Here is a 19062-nt window from a genome sequence, read left to right as displayed (position 1 = left end):
TACTTCCTCCTTCCTACTTCCTCTCCCGCCGCTCCTCTCAGATCCCCCGGAGGCTGTGGGGCTCCACTAAGAGGCGGACCAAGCTGGCGTCTGAGAAGTCGGACTACACCACCTAGCATGACTGCCGCCCCCCCCCCCCCCAATCCACATCCCCAGCCCTAAAACCCCTCCCCCTTCACGCCCATCCCTGCCAGGTGACCCCACGTGCGTCATGTAAATTATAAGCGGCCCACTCTGCACTGAGCGCACGGCGCTGGCGTTGTGGTTCAGACCCAGAAGTAGCTGCAGCCTTCATGTTTGTGTCCCCTTTAGTCGGAAAACAACTCGGAATTCTCGGCTTTTCCATTTTCACCTTCAGACTGTTGTTTTCCAACAAGCGCCATTAAAGAGCCTGGGCGACTTAGCACTTGCGTGAATGTTTTTAAGTTACTTGAAAGGGTTGTTTTTATTTATAGCAAGCGTAGCATGTGTTCAGTCTGTTCATGCACCCAGGAATGATGTGCAAAATGTCAGCGTTAATAGCAATACTTTGGCGGGTCTCCTTTGTCGCCTTTCATTCGCCCGTTCTCGACGTCTTCCTCTTGCTCCTTTTAGTGTGCGGTTTTTTAATCATTCCTGTCTGTTCACAGGGTATTTCATGTACACTAATGGTCATTTTGGATACTTAAAGCCACAGTGTGAAGCTCCTGTGGAGACGGATTGACATGTTTTTGCATCGATTGATTGCAGGAGCGTGTCGGTAATGGCGTTTATTTACGTTGCCAAGCCAAAATGTGGCTCATACACACACTCATAATATATATGTATATCTTTTGGTCATTGGTACTTGCCTTTTATGAGTGGAAATTGAAAAAGGAAAAAACTTTATTTGTTTTTTTAACAAATTATTATTTTTTATTGTCAAAAATCAGTAACTGGATCAAAAAGAATTTTAGTTTTTCATAAATAATATATTTGTTCTTCTTCTGCTGCAGGCTGACTACGCCAAACACTAAATATATCCAAACATTTAATCCACAATATGGTTTGCATTATTGACTGGACAGGACAGATTTAAAAAAAATTATATATATATATATATATATATATATATATATATATATATATATATATATATATATATATATAAAATTGCCTCCACATTTACTCAAGTTTATGTGTAATAAAGTGTAATAAACCCACTTACCATTTCACCCAATGTAGTTTGTATAAATACATGACACTCTCCTCTTTGTTATACCGATCAATACACTTTTTTCATATTTTCTTTAATCAGATGAATTAATTATTTGGATTAATCACGGTAAATTACTTGCTTGCATATATTTAAATTAAGTCATTTTTTTTTTTAAATACCACGATTTCATTCAACGTAATTGTCTGAGTGTCATACAAGAACATTATTTAAATCTTCCTTCATTTATACATTGTATGTAAAGTGCAGTCAGGGTTGACTTTCTCCCTGGTATTTGCATCTTTGAAGTAGGCACTGAGCGTGGAACAACCTACTCCACCTTTCAAGTCACCATCACGGTTCAGGTCAAGGAGCATGATCAATCTGAATTTAGACCTAATTGATGCGATTATTTTGGGTGATTAATCTCCTGAATTAATGCTGTAAACTTGCAGACTGGTGATTTTGTTGTATGAACCATAAAATAAATTAATTATAATAGTTAATAGAATAATTAATTAATTAATTATAAGATTTATAAATGTTTTAATTATTTATTTTAAATCTGGTTATTGCTTTTTGACACGAAAAATGCTATTTTTCAGTTTTATTGTTTTTGTACTGAACAAAACAATATCAATGACCAAACGATGGATCTCCTTCTGTGATCAGTCGGTTTAGTTGACTGACAAATCCGACATTGACTTGCGAGACGTCCCACAAAAGAGGAGTGCCTTTATTCCAGGATGGCTCTCGTAGTTTTGGTGTTCCTGACAGGAAGCGACTTTTAGCATCTGAGCATCGTTCTCTGTGACCGCCGCCAAATGGAAACGTGTATATCTGTGATTATTTATGAGCACCATATAAATATGTAGTGTACAGCATGATTTTTATTATTTCTGTCTTTTTTTTAAATGTACTTTTTGCACTTTCCAGGTACTCCAACGGTACCGAGTTGTGTTCAAATTGGCTCCTTAAAGTGTACATACTTGCTTTGTATACACATGTGGAACACCACCATGCAAGCCCACTCCGGGTTTTAGACTACAAAAGTACGACAATAAAGAGACACGTGCACGATGCAGGTATGGTTTTATTCCTTCTTACACGTCCGGGGGGTTTCACACCGCCGCCGGATACGAGCAGATGGACGCTCGCTTCAGGTCACAGTCGACGGCCGTCCACCAACTTTGGTCTGCAAGAAAGTTTAGTCAATTACTTCCGATATTTTATCAGATTTCTAAACATTTGATTGATCTTGAGGATTAAAGTGGGAGGCTCAAAAGCATAGACGTGTGTGTTTAGGACGCTCCCTGTTTGAGGGAAGAGTCCAACCAGATCCTTCAGTTCCAAGTCTGAAATGATGACAGGTGACTACAACTGAAGATTGACAATTAAGCACAAACAAAAGCGCTGGGGAGCGAACCAAGTCGTCTAAAGTTCAGAGAAATCTCTAAAACGGTCGCCCGTCTCTCATGCTTATGTCTATCTTGCCTGCCTCGCACTGGCGTTTCTTTGCATAGATAAGAAACAGATTTGAGATCATTATATTTATCTACCTAAATTCAAAGTTTCAATCAATCAATCAACGTTTATTTATATAGCCGTTAATCACAAGTGTCTCAAAGGGCTGACAAAATTCCAGACTATAAGTTGCTACTTTTTTCCTACGCTTTGGACCCTGCAGCTAATTTATTGATTTTTCTTCGCTGACGGCCATAATGCAATTAGTTTTCAAAAAACCCAAGCAAAGACACTAAAAATTTGTGTTATTGTTTCTGCTATGGCGCCATCTTGTGGACGAGTTAGCCAGATGCCGGGTTGGTGAACATCAATAGTATTTCCTTCTGTTTAGTGCTTTGAACCGGAAGTACAAGTACAGTTCCGTCTTCCAGGCGTCCATAGTGGTTTTATTCGTATGGATTCTTCATTCTTCACTCCAAGCAACATTTTTAAGTTTTACAATATAACAAAAAAAAACTATTTTTACTTACTAAACAGTCCCATGTGTGATGTCTGTAGAAGTGTTTACATGCATATTTGTACGTGCTATCGTAATGTTATCAAGCTAGCATCGTTAGCATTTGCTAATATGCTAACACTTTTATAAGTGTATTTGCTAGTATTATTAACTTACAATGGGATTATTTTTGTATTGTTTCAGTTTCATAAATTCCTAAGTAAATTCACCAAAATGTCACCGTGGAGTTGAGTCTGTTTAGCTAATTGGAGAGCTAGCTTCCGCAGCTAGTGGATCCATGATGATGACTTCTGTTTTGTTTGATCAGCCGTTTTACTGCCTTGTTACAGACACCGTTTGGAAACAATTATGATATGTAAATAAACATTTACAAAATATTTATGTGTAAATAACTCATTTCACAACATCTATATGTATCTGTGGCTTATAGTCCGGTGCGGCTAATATATGAAGACATTTTTTTTTCTTCAAAACCTTGGTGGATGCGGGTTATATTGTCCGTAAAATAGGGTGCTTGAGCAAAACGAAGGCCGAAACTAGTGACTTCAAAGCATTTCATTCTGCTCAAAGGAGGGAACATATTCCCCCAACATGTGTATATAATTACTACTACGAAACAATCATTTTATAGCATAATATCACGTTTCTATAGTAAGAAAGTCAAAGTAATGACTTTGAGTGTTGTACTGTAAATGATTTATTTTTAATCTGAAGTGAAACGAGTTGTCTCTATGCCTTTATTTTACAAGCAAAAATTGGAGTTACGAGCCTTCTCGCCTCTCGTTGGCACAGTGAATGTCACCGTGAACCCCCTAAAATCCGACAAAAACATCCGGTCTTACTCGCTAGCGTTAGCTTATAGCTACAGATGGACATAACTTTGTGGTTCCACGTATGGGAAGGAAGAAAATGAGTGTGAAGGACAGCGTTGAGAAGAAGAAGTGGATGATAGTCACTGAATTAAAGCAAGAAATCATCAAAGAGCGTGCAGCTAGCTAACTTAACGTAGCAGTTGGAGTGTAGTACTGCTGGCCTGCACCATACTGAAGCAGAACACGTGGATAACGGCAGCTAAGGATGTTTAAAATAATTTCCAAGTGGCTGACATTTATCCATGAAAATATGAAGAAGCCACTGATGGTGTGTTTGATGGAGAAGCAACTGGAAGAAGTCTACAAGGTAAATCCTGTATTATTATTACATTACTTCATAAAAATATTTGTGTTTCTTGGTACACATTCTATTGCACTGTTTTTCATACAATATTTTCAATATTTCTTACCTAAAAGTTATTTTTTCATCATAAAAGGCATGTTACATTTTAAAATTGTGCTGTTTTGGGGGTCAAACACCAACAAATAGATTTTAAAGATTAAAGATTTAATTTAATTTAAAAAAAATAAAAAATTATAATTGTTTTAAATAGACTATTATTGTTTTTTCTAATGCAACAATATTTTGCAATATGAATTTGTCAAAGTACAAACACAACCAAGGCACCCGAGGCACCACTTTATGGAGCTAAATGAGGACCAAAAGTTTTATACTTTCAAAATAAAACTTTGAAACAAAAAAAACAAATCTTGTTTTGATGTTGAATGTGGAAAAATACATCAGTATATTCAAAATAAAAATAACTTCAAGTCAAATTTAATTTTGATTCACTGTTAATATTTTTGAACAAATTATTTTCAGTTTTCACTTTTATATATTTTGTTATTTGAGCTACTGTTTTTGTCTTCAGATTAAAACCTTTTTTTTTTTTTTACAGTTTTGATTTTTTTTCAGTTTTCTTTTTCATAGTAAAATATTTTTTTTTCCAGATTTGGTTAGAATTTAGCACTGGGTGCGTGTCATCAACTGAGAGGGCCGTGGCATCATGACAGACATCTAGGGACATGATAGGGACCGTACCCAATCATGTGGCCTTCAGGGAACGTAGGAACTAAAACAATTCAACGCAACATTTTATGTAAGTTGCACCACGAGTGCAATTATTTTATTGTAAAATGTATACAAAGCTCATAGTTTTACCTGTTTTATTGTGGTTATTTTTCCACTTTTTTTAGCCGTCCTTGAACGCAGCGTAGTTGTGGACGATGAGACCAAGTAAAATGTCGCCAAATGTGCTATAAGAAGCAACTTTGGGCTCGTTTTGTAGTTTGTGTCTCCGTGAAGCCTCCTATGGTCTCCCTGTTCCCCACAATAAACAAAACCACGAGTGCGGTAGGTTTGCTAGACGACAATGACAAAATGTAAAATTAAATTTAAAAAAAACCCACAGTTATTGGCACTAAAATTATCACAATTATTATTGTCACGGTATTGTTGAATCTGCTCAAGAAGTAACCCTAACCCAATAACCACGTTTATTTACACAATTAAATACACAGCCACACAATATAGTTTCTTGGCAGAAGAAATATGTTATATTATAAAATTTTCGGGCTGCTTAAAAGCCATACCATTTTTATTTGAGTGTTTAAATATGTTATCTTCTTCTGTTTTAATTCTTAAAGTTTTTGTGTTTTTTTCAATGATAAAGAAAAAAACGCGCGTTAGGCGCGTCACTTCCTGTTAATGTGACTTCACGCAAATTCACTTCCTGTTGTCTCGCTTGAGTATGGATCTCTTGTCTAAAAAAAAAAAAAAAGCACACCTTGTAGGTGTAATGTGCACAATTGAATATCTTAGTTGGTCAGACAGTAATGTGTTTGTAAAAGTAAACATTTGGGAATGTCGTATTTTAATGGAAAAATATCGCGCTTGTTTTCATGTTAGCATATAAGATAGTGAGAGCTAGCTCGCTTCTCCAGTAAATGATCAGTGTCACCGGTCCTTGAGTTGATCAAAGTGTTGTCAATCACCGTTTTGCGATAATTTTGATATAAAATAGTATTAATAACATTGGAAAGTTATACCGGGGTTTATCAGTATACCGTTTATCGTTGCATCCCTATTGCTAGCTTGACGTAACCGCACGTAATGAATAAAGTTCGATTGTGTGACGCATGGACGGAGGTGAGGATTCTTTCAAAATAAGATACCCGTAAAATAAAATGGTTGCAATTTTAAATTAATTTCTGTGATCCTGGTAAAGTGGAAACCCTTTTTTGTCCCCAGCTTATTTTTTGCCACTTTCTTTTATTTTTACCTAAAATATGTCAATTCACAAAACATAAAAAATCCTTTGTACTCATAATTTGGAATATTAAATTTGAGCGGGTTTTCGGGAAGTCGTCTTACCTATTTTGAACATCTCCACACAGACTGGCTTGTTGGTGTGAATGTTAGGCTGACCCGGCATCCAGTCACTATAAGTCCACTCTGACCCGTCTACCCAGGAGGCCTGCTGGTTCTGCAGCATTCAAAACAATCCATTAATATTAAATCAAATAAGATATCACTGCTACAAGAAAAAAGTACGTCCAAGTCCAAGGGTCAATGTCTGACCAAGGAGAGAATAACAGTAGATAACGTATCTGATAGAGGTACCCTTGGCCTCCATTCAGGGTTGTGAATAAAAACTCTGACATGTTTATGCTGCTGGACTTGCCTTGACCACGGCCCCCAGCCACGTCAACCGTGGGCTGATCTGACCGCCCTTGGTAACCATGGAAACCAGGCGGGAATGAAGGTCCCCGCTTGTCACAGATGCGAGCTCAGCGTGTGTGTTCTGAGCTTTGCATAAATCCTAAAAACCAAAGCACACAATCAGACTTGGGACAACCGGATTAAGTAACTGGTGGGGAACATCGAGACTAACCTGTGCTTCTTGGAAATTCAGTGGAGTTGGGTTGAACTCGTAGCAGTTTCCATTGATCACCTCCCCTGAACATGTTTGGAGGCTGAGAGTGGACCGGCCCTGTTCTTCTGTGTGTTTAACCCATGGTTCTGTTCCCTGCCTTAAACCCACTGGTATATTTAGAGATGGTTCTGTTCCCTGTCTAAATCCGTTAGGGAGAGACCTAGACGGCTCGGTTTCCTGTCTGAAACCGCGAGGTGTCAAAACAACAGGTTCAGTTCCTTGTCTGAAACCATCTGGGATTGGCATGAACGGTTCTGTTCCCTGTCTGAAACCGTCTGGGATAGAAACGGAGGGCTCTGCTTCCTGTTTGAAGCTCCTAGGAATAAAAATTGTAGGTTCTGTCCCCTGTCTGAAACCCTTTGGGATAGAGGGGAACGGTTCGGTTCCTTGTCTAAAACTGTCTGGGATCGACATGAACGGTTCGCTTCCTTGTCTGAAACCATCTGGGATTGGCATGAACGGTTCTGTTCCCTGTCTGAAACCGTCTGGGGTAGAAACGAAGGGCTCTGCTTCCTGTTTGAAGCTCCTAGGAGTAAAAATTGTAGGTTCTGTCCCCTGTCTGAAACCGTCTGGGATCGACATGAACGGTTCAGTTCCCTGTCTGAAACCGTCTGGGATCGACATGAACGGTTCGGTTCCCTGCCTGAAACCGTCTGGGATCGACATGAACGGTTCGGTTCCTTGTCTGAAACCGTCTGGGATCGACATGAACGGTTCAGTTCCCTGTCTGAAACCGTCTGGGATCGACATGAACGGTTCGGTTCCCTGCCTGAAACCGTCTGGGATCGACATGAACGGTTCGGTTCCCTGCCTGAAACCGTCTGGGATCGACATGAACGGTTCGGTTCCCTGTCTGAAACCGTCTGGGATCGACATGAACGGTTCGGTTCCCTGCCTGAAACCGTCTGGGATAGAGGCGAACGGTTCAGTTCCCTGTCTGAAACCATCTGGGATCGACATGAATGGTTCGGTTCCCTGTCTAAAACCGTCTGGGATAGAGGCGAACGGTTCAGTTCCCTGTCTGAAACCATCTGGGATTGACATGAACGGTTCAGTTCCTTGTCTGAAACCATCTGGGAGTTGAGATGAAGAAGCTTCCTCAACTCGAACCCAACCCCCTCCATTCTTTTGGGCTGGCACATCGACGGGGACTGAAAAGAGAGAATGTTCTGTTTTCATCAGTCACGTATAGTGTGATTTCCTAGAACCCAGCATGGGTTATTCTGATATTTCAATTGAACATGAGAGAATTTAGTGAGTTTAGTTTCAGTTCATTGTCACCATTTCTCCTACCTTCATCTGCCAACCAGTGTTTCGTTTCCAGGTCTCCTGGAGCATTTTCAACAAGGTTGTGGATGAAAGCTACAGATGAGAGTTGACAAGCAATCAGTCGAGGAATCCAACTGCTTCAAGACAGTAAGTAGATTGTCCCTAGAACTACGTAACTCCATATCAGTCACTTAATCAACAGAGAGTTGGACTACAACAGTCTTTAGTTCAAGAAGGTTCGTACAGTTCTATGCTTCCAACTTTGAAGAGAACGGTTTGGGGAAGACCTGTTGTTTTTTTGTAGTCTCTACTCTCTACTATAATGTAACTACACAATGCAATGTCGGGACGGCGTGGCGAAGTTGGTAGAGTGGCCGTGCCAGCAATAGGAGGGTTGCTGGTTACTGGGGTTCAATCCCCACCTTCTACCATCCTAGTCACGTCCGTTGTGTCCTTGGGCAAGACACTTCACCCCTTGCTCCTGATGGCTGCTGGTTAGTGCCTTGCATGGCAGCTCCCGCCATCAGTGTGTGAATGTGTGTGTGAATGGGTAAATGTGGAAATACTGTCAAAGCGCTTTGAGTACCTTGAAGGTAGAAAAGCGCTATACAAGTATAACCCATTTATCATTTATAGATATTGCGTGTGAATGCTGAAAAATAGAATCCGAACTGAAATGTTAACAGTTAGCACAATAGCCAGATAGCATCAAGAAACAAAATATATATCTGCAAAATGCGCAAAGAAGTTACCATATTAACATGTTAATGTTAGCATGTTAAAAGTTAGCATGCGGGAAATAACAAAATATTTGACTGTCCTCATAAATCTGTGAAATTGGCCAAATAGATGACATTGACGTAAGCATGAGCGAAGTAACAAAATATTTCACTTTGAGGTGTATTCCTGCTAAATGTGATAATATAGCTAGCATGTTCACGTTAACATGCTAGTAACATTCGTGAAAAATTTTATATTGGACTATCGTCCGCATATACCTGGAAAATGAACCAAAAAGATAGCATGATAACGTTTATAGGCTAGCAGTTAGCATGAATGACGTAATAAAATATTTGACTCGGTGTAGGCCTACCTGTAAAATGAACTAAAAAATAGAACTAGAAAATTATCTAGTTGCTAATATTGGCAAACATTATCAAGTAGCATTTTGACTTTGCAACAATTTGAATCGGTTAAGAAATGTGGAAGCAGTAACACATTTTAATACAGAATCATTTAGAGCAGGGGTCACCAACCTTTTTGAAACCAAGAGCTACTTCTTGGGTACTGATTAATGCGAAGGGCTACCAGTTTGATACACACTTAAATAAATAAATATATTGTCATTTGTAAGTTACATGTGAGTGTGATTTAAACAAGAATAGCTAAATAAATAAATATATATATATATATATATATATATATATATATATATATATATATATATATATATATATATATATATTTATATATATATATATATATAAAAAGGGTATTTCTGTCTGTCATTCCATCGTACATTTTTTTCCTTTTACGGAAGGTTTTTTGTAGAGAATAAATGGTGAAAAAACACTTAGTTGAACGGTTTAAAAGAGGAGAAAACACGAAAAAAAATGAAAATTAAATTTTGAAACATAGTTTATCTTCAATTTCGACTCTTTAAAATTCAAAATTCAACCAAAAAAAAGAAGAGAAAAACTAGCTACTTCGAATCTTTTTGAAAAAATTAAAAAAATAATTTATGGAACATCATTAATAATTTTTCCAGATTAAGATTAATTTTTGAATTTTGATGACATGTTTTGAATAGGTTAAAATCCAATCTGCACTTTGTTAGAATATGTAACAAATTGGACCAAGCTATATTTCTAACAAAGACAAATCATTATTTCTTCTAGATTTTCCAGAATAAAAATTGTAAAAGAAATTCAAAAGACTAGATTCTAAAGATGTTCTAGATTTGCCAGAATAATTTTTTTGAATTTTAATCATAATAAGTTTGAAGAAATATTTCACAAATATTCTTCGTCGAAAAAACAGAAGCTAAAATGAAGAATTAAATTAAAATGTATTTATTATTCTTTACAATAAAAATAAATAAATTTACTTGAACATTGATTTAAATTGTCAGGAAAGAAGAGGAAGGAATTTAAAAGGTAAAAAGGTGTATGTGTTTAAAAATCCTAAAATAATTTTTAAGGTTGTATTTTTTCTCTAAAATTGTCTTTCTGAAAGTTATAAGAAGCAAAGTAAAAATAATAAATTAATTTATTTAAACAAGTGAAGACCAAGTCTTTAAGATATTTTCTTGGATTTTCAAATTCTATTTCAGTTTTGTCTCTCTTAGAATTAAAAATGTTGAGCAAAGCGAGACCAGCTTGCTAGTAAATAAATACAATTTTAAAAATATAGGCAGCTCCCTGGTAAGTGCTGCTATTTGAGCTATTTTTAGAACAGGCCAACGAGCAACTGATCTGGTCCTTACGGGCTACCTGGTGGGCACCGCGTTGGTGACCCCTGATTTAAAGAATCAGGATGGATTTCAGTAGATATCGCGTGTGAATGCTGAAAAGCCAAAGCTGAACTGAAATATATGACTCTTGGGTGTACACCTGCGAAAAGGCAATAAAAAAAGGGGGTGATACTATTTCCATATTTCATAACGGATTCAAATCGTTCCAAAGTCAAAACGCTACTCGATAATGTTACTTAATTGCTAGGTTGCTAATATTAGCAACTAGCTCATTTTTACTAGCGTACACCTCAGAGTCACTTGGCGCATGCTAACATTTAACATGCTAGCATTAGTATACCAGCTATTTTGCAGGTATATACACCCAGGTGTCATATATTGTGTTAATTGCTGCTATCTGGCTAGCATGCTAACTTAGCAATTCTGTTCGATTTCTGCTTTTCAGCGTTCACAAGAAAAGTCTACCATAATTATTCTCTACTCTCTGTTACAACTTCACCCTTGCTCAACCAATTGAAACCATTCTAATGTCAAAACGCTACTTCATAATGTTAGTCAATTGCTAGCATGCTAACATCATCAGGCTAGTTTAGCTAACAAGTACAGTGTGTCCGTATTGCGCATCTTTCTACTTACCCGTCCTCCTGCTCATCTCCCCGATGTGGTCTCGCACTAGTCCGTTGTCAAAGAACCTCTTGGAGGGCTCGGTGCCTTGTTGGAAGCCATCAGGAAGATGTTTGATGGTGTTCGAGTCATCTGAGAGCTCGAAGGCCGATGACGACTTCGGTAAACTTCTCAGAGGTGCGATTGGGGCGGCTTGCAGTCCTGTGGAGACGATTGTTTATTTTATTTGCACTATTAATGATTACTTTCTGTGCTGTAATATGTGGACCACGACCTTAATAACTCGTGTAATAAATCAATCTAATCTCAGTTCAGTCGTTCAGGAGGTCTATTGCCGATTACATAAGTGTGCTGACATCAGCACTTTTGTTGCAATCTGGTACATAATATGTGTTTCGTAATTCCCTAAATAAACCGCAAGGTTTATGATTACTTAACATGCATGCAAGCTCATCACAATTCCCCTGTTTGTCAGCGTTTATATACATTTTACAACCAAAAAAAAATAAAAAATTGTACCAGTTTCATGGATTGTCACAAAATTTGGTGAGATTTTCTATAATAGTAGGAGTCACGAAGAAAGGGGCCCAAGTCCCAAGAACCCAAGTTTGAAAACAAACAGTCGACCAGGCATCTTGGGAGAAAACTAGGCTTTGACGAACTACACCTAAGGACTTTGACCAATTGAGTCCAAATTTCAATCACAGATACCAAACTGATGGTGGATGATAAATTGTGAAGGATTTTAGGGAAAAACCTACGATAACACGAAACCCGTATAAGTCACCTCCACTTTCTGAGACCTTGATAGTATGTGTATGATGAAGATAACACCCTGAAGACATCTTTACGTCCCTTTCTTATCTCCCGTGCCATCGTAAACTTCTGCTTACAGTTTTTGTAACTGTGGTAAAATACTAAAAAAAAACTATGATTAAAAAAAAGTCAATACGTAGAGATTCCTATGAATTTAGCAGGGGAAAAATATCCTTGTAGTAGTTTCACGAATGTCACAAAATTTGGTGAAAATGTCAATGGCAGGGTTCACGAAAAAGTCCCAAGAACCCAAGTTTGAAAACAAACATTTTGGGAGAAAACCAGGCTATGTACTTTGACGAACTACACCTAGGGACTGTGACCGAAAGATCCCAATTTTAAATCAGGGATACTAGACTGATGGTGGATGATAAATTGTGAATGATTATAGGCTGTCACGTTAGACATAGTAAAAACCTACGATAACATGAAACCTGTATAAGTCAACTCCACGTTCTGATAGTATGTGTATGATGAAGATGACACCCTGAAGACTTCTTTATGTCCCTTTCTCATCTTCCGTGCCATCTACTTGCCTTGATTCCTGCGACTCGTACGGCCATCGTAAACTTCTGCTTACAGTTTTTGTAACTGTGGTAAAATACTAAAAAAAAAAACTCTGATTAAAAAAAGTCAATACGTAGAGCTTCCTATGAATTTAGCGGGGGGAAAAATATCCTTGCAGTAGTTTCACGAATGTCACAAAATTTGGTGAGAATGTCAATGACAGGGTTCACGAAAAAGTCCCAAGAACCCAAGTTTGAAAACAAGCATTTTGGGAGAAAACCAGGCTTTGTACTTTGATGAACTACACCTAGAGACTGTGACTGAATGATCCCAATTTTAAATCAGGGATACTAGACTGATGGTGGATGATAAATTGTGTAGGTAAATTGTAACCTACGATAACACGAAACCCGTATAAGTTAACTACCATGTTCTGATAGTATGTGTATGATGAAGATGACACCCTGAAGACATTTTTATGTCCCTTTCTTATCTACCGTGCCATCTACTCGCCCTGATTCCTGCGACCACAGTTTTTGTAACTGTGGGAAAATACTAAAAAAAAACTATGATTTAAAAAAAGTCAATTCGTAGCGCTTCCTATGAATTTAGCGGGGAAAAAAGATCCTTGTAGTAGTTTCACAAATTGTCACAAAATTTGGTGAGAATGTCAATGGCAGGGTTCACGAAAAAGTCCCAAGAACCCAAGTTTGAAAAACATTTTGGGAGAAAACCAGGCATTGTCCTTTGACGAACTCCACCTATTGTCTGTGACCGAATTATCCCAAATTTTACTGACAGATACTAGAACAGTGGTGTCAAACTCTTTTTAATTGAGGGCCACATCGCAGTTATGGTTGCCCTCAGAGGGCCGCTTTTAACAATGAGTAATATATGAATATACATGTTAATGTATTATATATATATATATATACATCATGTATATATATAATACATTAACAATATATTTTTTTTACATAAGCTGCAAAAAAAATCTTTAAATTGTACTTTAAAAACTGGCAGCTCAGTCACCAGAATTGTACAGTAAAAGCAGTGTTTTTTTTTACAGCATATAAAAAAATGTAATAAATGGAATGGAATGTAAAACAATACCACTGTTTTTAGCGGTAAAATTCATGCAACAGAGCTGCCGTTTGTTTTTTTTTACTGTAAAAGCTAGTTTTTTCAATGTTTTTTTTGTTAGTTTTTTTATGTTTTAGTGTCTTACTGTATATGGAAAAAAAACAATACCGAAGTAGATTTTACGGTAAAATCTATTGTCAATTTTACAGTCTACAATTTGATTGATAATTTGTTTTGAAATCATAAATCAAGCAGATATTTAAGTACAGTATTTATCTTTATTTTAACAAAAATATTTTTGGAATACATGATAATATTTAGATTTTAATAATTACGAATTTTAAAAAGATATACAATTGCATGCAGTACATGATTTTTAATGTCAAAAGGGAAATAAATATATTTAGTAAACTTGTGTCAACGCTGCTTACAGTTTTTGCAACTGTGATAAAATACTGTAGAATAAACCATCATAAAGAGTCAATCTTGTTACATAAAGACAGATACAAAACAAAGTAAAAAAAAAAATCATTTTTCAGACATTCACATTACCTGATAGTGTCAAGAACAGCAGCGGTAGCACTGACTTGATCATCCTGTAAACAGCAAAATAAACAAATCACAATATGCTGTATTAAGACCTGCAAACTCTTAGTGCGTTCCACACCTGAGGTGGCGCTGATTAACAGTGAGCAACTCCCAATAGCGCTGAGCCGCGTTTAAATAGTGGCAGCTCCCGTTTGTAAACTCCAACTTAGCCAATAAAAAGTATCTTTTAATCAGGTTATCGTCCATATGTTGTGTACTTTGCCCCCTCAAGTCATTGCTGATGCAGGAGCAGCTAACAACAATAGTCTCCATGCACACCTGTATCTAGATAAGATTAGTTTATTTATTTAAATACAACATTGCATCGGGTAAATCAATACTGTGAGTGAGTTATTACTATCAATAAAACAGTGCCTTTTGTGGCATTTAAGACCATAAAAGTAAAAGTGGAGGACCACATCGCAATTATGACTGTCCTCAGAGCACCATTTGTAAGAGTAAATAACATATTAATGTAAATGGATTCCCGTCATGATGTTATTACACAATTGCTGATGCATATGATTATATATCGATTCAGTATATTGATTTTATGGTAAACTCATGAGTGAAGCAGATATGTTTTAAATATTTATTTGTATTTGAACCAAAAAGAGTAGTTTGAAACGTAAGAAAATATACTATTTGATGCATTATAAGAATATTAAAGTTGAAAAGATATGCAATTGCATGCAGGATTCAGTACCCCCCTTTGCAACTGGCTGCTTGACTTCCTCACAGACAGACCCCAATCTGTGAGAGTGGGCAACAACACCTCCAGTGCCATCTCCCTGAGTCCGCTGCTGTTCACGTTGATGACTCATGACTGCTGCGCCAGGTCCACTACTAACCACATTGAAGTATGCGGACGACACGACAGTAGTGGGCCTCATCCGTGACAACAACGACATGGACTACAGGGAGGAGGTGAAACATCTGGTTGACTGGTGCAGAACCAACAACCTCATGGTCCTGAATGTCGACAAGACCAAGGAGATCATCGTTGACTTCAGGAAGCACCAGTCCAGCCACGCTCCACTCTTCATCAACGGCACAGCGGTGGAGATAGTAAGCAGCACCAAGTTCCTGGGGGTGCAGATAACTGACAATATAGCCTGTCCCTACACACCGGAGCTCTTGTAAAAAGAGCTCAGCAGCGCATTCTCACCACATTCTACAGAGGCACTATAGAGAGCCTGCTGACCAACAGCATTTCTGTCTGGACTGAAGCCTGCAATGCCTCAGACTGGAAGTCTCTCCAGAGAGTGGTGAGGACGGCGTAAAAGATCATCAGGACTCCTCTTCCTCCTATCCAGGAGATCGCAAAAATCCGCTGCCTGACCAGGGCTCAGAAAATCTGCAAAGACTCCTCCCACACCCACCAAGGACTGTTTTCACTGCTGGAATCTAGAAAGAGGTTCCGCAGCCTCCGAAGTAGAACCTCCAGGTTCTGTAACAGCTTCTTCTCTCAAGCCGTAAGAATCTTAAACGCGTCATAATTAAATTATCCCCTCAACTCCTCCCAAAATGGATTAACTCGCTGGAATAAAAAAGACAATATAACATACATCCATAAACGTGGGCGCATGTGGAAAAGTGAAATATATTTATCTGTACAGTAATCTATTTATTTATTTATATATATATATATATATATATATATATATATATATATATATATATATATATATATATATATATATATATATATATATATATATATATATAATTTATATATATTTATTTATTTATATATGCACCTTATTGCTTTTTTATCCTGCACTACCATGAGTTTATGTAACGAAATTTCGTTCTTATCTGTGCTGTAAAGTTCAAATTTGAATGACAATAAAAAGGAGGTCTAAGTCTAAGTCTAAGTCTAAGTACATGTGTTTTTCTTAATTAGATTTCTATTTTTTATTTTTAGTAAGAAAAGATATAGTACTTTATTGAGGCATATTACGGTATTTCTAAGTAATACAATAAATGACGTGGCGGGCCAGATCTGGCCCCTGGGCCTTAAGTTTGATATATATATATATATATATATATATATATATATATACATATATATATATATACATATATATATATATATATATATATATATATATATATATATATATATATACATATATATATACATATATATATATATATATATATATATATATATATATATATATATATATATATATACTACTCAGTGGCCTAGTGGTTAGAGTGTCCGTCCTGAGATCGGTAGGTTGGGAGTTCAAATCCCAGCCGAGTCATACCAAAGACTATAAAAATGGGACCCATTACCTCCCTGCTTGGCACTCAGCATCAAGGGTTGGAATTGGGGGTTAAATCACCAAAATGATTCCCGGGCGCGGCCACCGCTGCTGCCCACTGCTCCCCTCACCTCCCAGGGGGTGATCAAGGGTGATGGGTCAAATGCAGAGAATAATTTCGCCACACCTAGTGTGTGTGTGACAATCATTGGTACTTTAACTTTAACTTTATATATATATATTTATTTATTTATTTTTTTTTTTAATAGTTTTATATATTTATTTATTTATTTATTTTTTTTTATACGTTTTTATTTATTTTATTTCTGCTTGTATTTCTTTTATTTGTGTTTTATCGTGTGTTTTTCCTTCTGTAATATGGATCCCCCGGGTATATATATATATATATATATATATATATATATATATATATATATATATATATATATATCTCAGTGGTGGGTCGTCAGGGCCAGCAAGGCCTTCTCTGCTGGCCTAACATAACCAGAAATCATGATCATAATTAAAGATAAAAGTAATTTTTTATTTACTTTCCCTAAATATCTAAACGTATTCATATTCTCTTCATGTCATATTATGCTCCTTCCAGCGCTGTTGTTTTTAGGTTATAGAGTTTTTATCCAATCAGAATTCAGCTAGCTTATGTTGCCATGCTGTACACAATCTGCCACAGGCCTTCAGAATCAACAATACTGGTGTCTGTGCACTGTAAGTGAAGTGAACGGGCACACACAGTGACAGACATTTGCGATAGCCAATCAGATCACGAGTTGTTGTCAGTAAGGCCTTCTAGATCAGTGGTCCCCAACCACCGGGCCGCGGCCCGGTACCGGTCCATGGATCGAATGGTACCGGGCCGCACAAGAAGTGTAAAAAAAAAAAATAAAAAAAAATAAAAATAAAAATTATTTTTTCTTTTTTAATTATATCAACATAAAAAACACAAGATACACTTACAATTAGTGCACCAACCATAAAAACCTTCCTACCCCATTTACACTCAATCACACTCATTCGCACAAAAGGGTTGTTTCTTTCTGTTATTAATATTTTTGGTTCCTACATTATACATCAATATAGATCAATACAGTCTGCAAGGGATACAGTCCGTAAGCACACGATTGTATTTTTTTATGACAAATTTTTTTTTTTTTTAAATACCATACAAACAATACCATCTAGGCCAACCCCGGAAGCTGGCTCAGCTGTCGATGAAATGTCAGTTCAGATATTTAATTTCTTTATTTTTTTGCAATTTTAATTTTGACAGTACCACATAAGATATCTTTTAATTGCTGATGCGGGTTTATTGATTTTTAAATGCGCCAGAAAAAACAGTTATGTACACTGTTGGTGGGGATTCAATGCCCAGTAGTGCGTAAATGTGTTTCTGTATAGTATTTATACAGCAATGGTCATGTGGTGACATAAATGATGGTATTTTGAGAGGTAATCATTGAAGTCGGACATCACTGAAGGCCTAGGTGGGAAACGCACACGGCCCGCCACTGATATATACAGGTAAAAGCCAGTAAATTAGAATATTTTGAAAAACTTGATTTATTTCAGTAATTGCATTCAAAAGGTGTAACTTGTACATTATATTTATTCATTGCACACAGACTGATGCATTCAAATGTTTATTTCATTTAATTTTGATGATTTGAAGTGGCAACAAATGAAAATCCAAAATTCCGTGTGTCACAAAATTAGAATATTACTTAAGGCTAATACAAAAAAGGGATTTTTGGAAATGTTGGCCAACTGAAAAGTATGAAAATGAAAAATATGCAATCATGCAAATGAGCTAAAGGCCGCTATTGAAGCATCCTGGGCATCCATAACACCTCAGCAATGCCACAGGCTGATTGCCTCCATGCCACGCCACACTGATGCAGTAATCCGTGCAAAAGGATTCCCAACCAAGTACTGAGTGCACTAATTGACATTTTCAAATGTTTGATTTTGTTTTGCTGTTATAAATCTTTTTTTTACTTGGTATGAGGAAATATTCTATTTTTTTTAGATAGGATTTTTGAGTTTTCGTAAGCTGTATGCCATAATCAGCAATATTAAAATAATAAAATGATAGGATTTTTGAGTTTTCGTAAGCTGTATGCCATAATCAGCAATATTAAAATAATAAAAGGCTTGCAATATTTCAGTTGATGTGTAATGAATCCAGAATGTATGACATTTTTGTTTTTTTAATTGCATTACAGAAAATAAAAAACTTTATCACAATATTCTCATTTTCTGAGACAGTCCTGTATATATTCCTCAAGGTCTTTTGAGTGGTGAAGAAACACCCAAACGCTTGGTGGTTGCTATGGCGACCTGTTTTAGGGCTGCTGCGACCTCTGTTGGTGAAAGTGTAGAGTCGAAGCGTTGTTTTTTTTCTCCAGCTTTTGTTTACGCCGATTAAACTTGAGAGAGAACATTAAA

The 19062-nt window shown here is 36.8% G+C and overlaps 2 protein-coding genes across 2 annotated transcripts in view; one reads left to right on the top strand and one right to left on the bottom strand.

The window, feature by feature from the left end:
- Positions 1 to 2256, top strand: part of nbeal1 (neurobeachin-like 1) — a 100870-nt gene extending 98614 nt beyond the window's left edge. Inside the window, exon 58 of the mRNA XM_061984939.1 lies at positions 42 to 2256. Coding sequence (XP_061840923.1) covers positions 42 to 116 — 75 coding nt within the window. The 3' untranslated portion in view covers positions 117 to 2256. The remainder of the gene's footprint in view (positions 1 to 41) is intronic.
- Positions 2250 to 11701, bottom strand: LOC133622327 (uncharacterized). Its single transcript, XM_061984940.1, has 6 exons — positions 11342 to 11701; positions 8257 to 8325; positions 6922 to 8114; positions 6712 to 6849; positions 6402 to 6513; positions 2250 to 2369 (listed from the first exon to the last, which is right to left on the bottom strand). The coding sequence occupies exons 1-6, from the start codon at positions 11355 to 11357 to the stop codon at positions 2296 to 2298; spliced, it is 1602 nt and encodes a 533-aa protein (XP_061840924.1). The 5' UTR covers positions 11358 to 11701; the 3' UTR covers positions 2250 to 2295.
- Between the last annotated feature and the right edge of the window lie 7361 nt (positions 11702 to 19062).

The sequence above is a fragment of the Nerophis lumbriciformis genome, linkage group LG23 (assembly GCF_033978685.3).
Source record: "Nerophis lumbriciformis linkage group LG23, RoL_Nlum_v2.1, whole genome shotgun sequence".
NCBI lineage: Eukaryota > Metazoa > Chordata > Actinopteri > Syngnathiformes > Syngnathidae > Nerophis > Nerophis lumbriciformis.
This window is presented reverse-complemented; position numbering and strand designations above follow the sequence as displayed.

What these genes read in the sequence shown, in the direction of transcription:
- LOC133622327 (XM_061984940.1), bottom strand. An exon ending in TGAATTTCCAAGAAGCACAG is followed by an intron (nt 6,850 to 6,921) that starts GTTAGTCTCGAT and finishes TTTGGTTTTTAG; the next exon opens with GATTTATGCAAAGCTCAGAA. An exon ending in GGCTGGGGGCCGTGGTCAAG is followed by an intron (nt 6,514 to 6,711) that starts GCAAGTCCAGCA and finishes TGAATGCTGCAG; the next exon opens with AACCAGCAGGCCTCCTGGGT.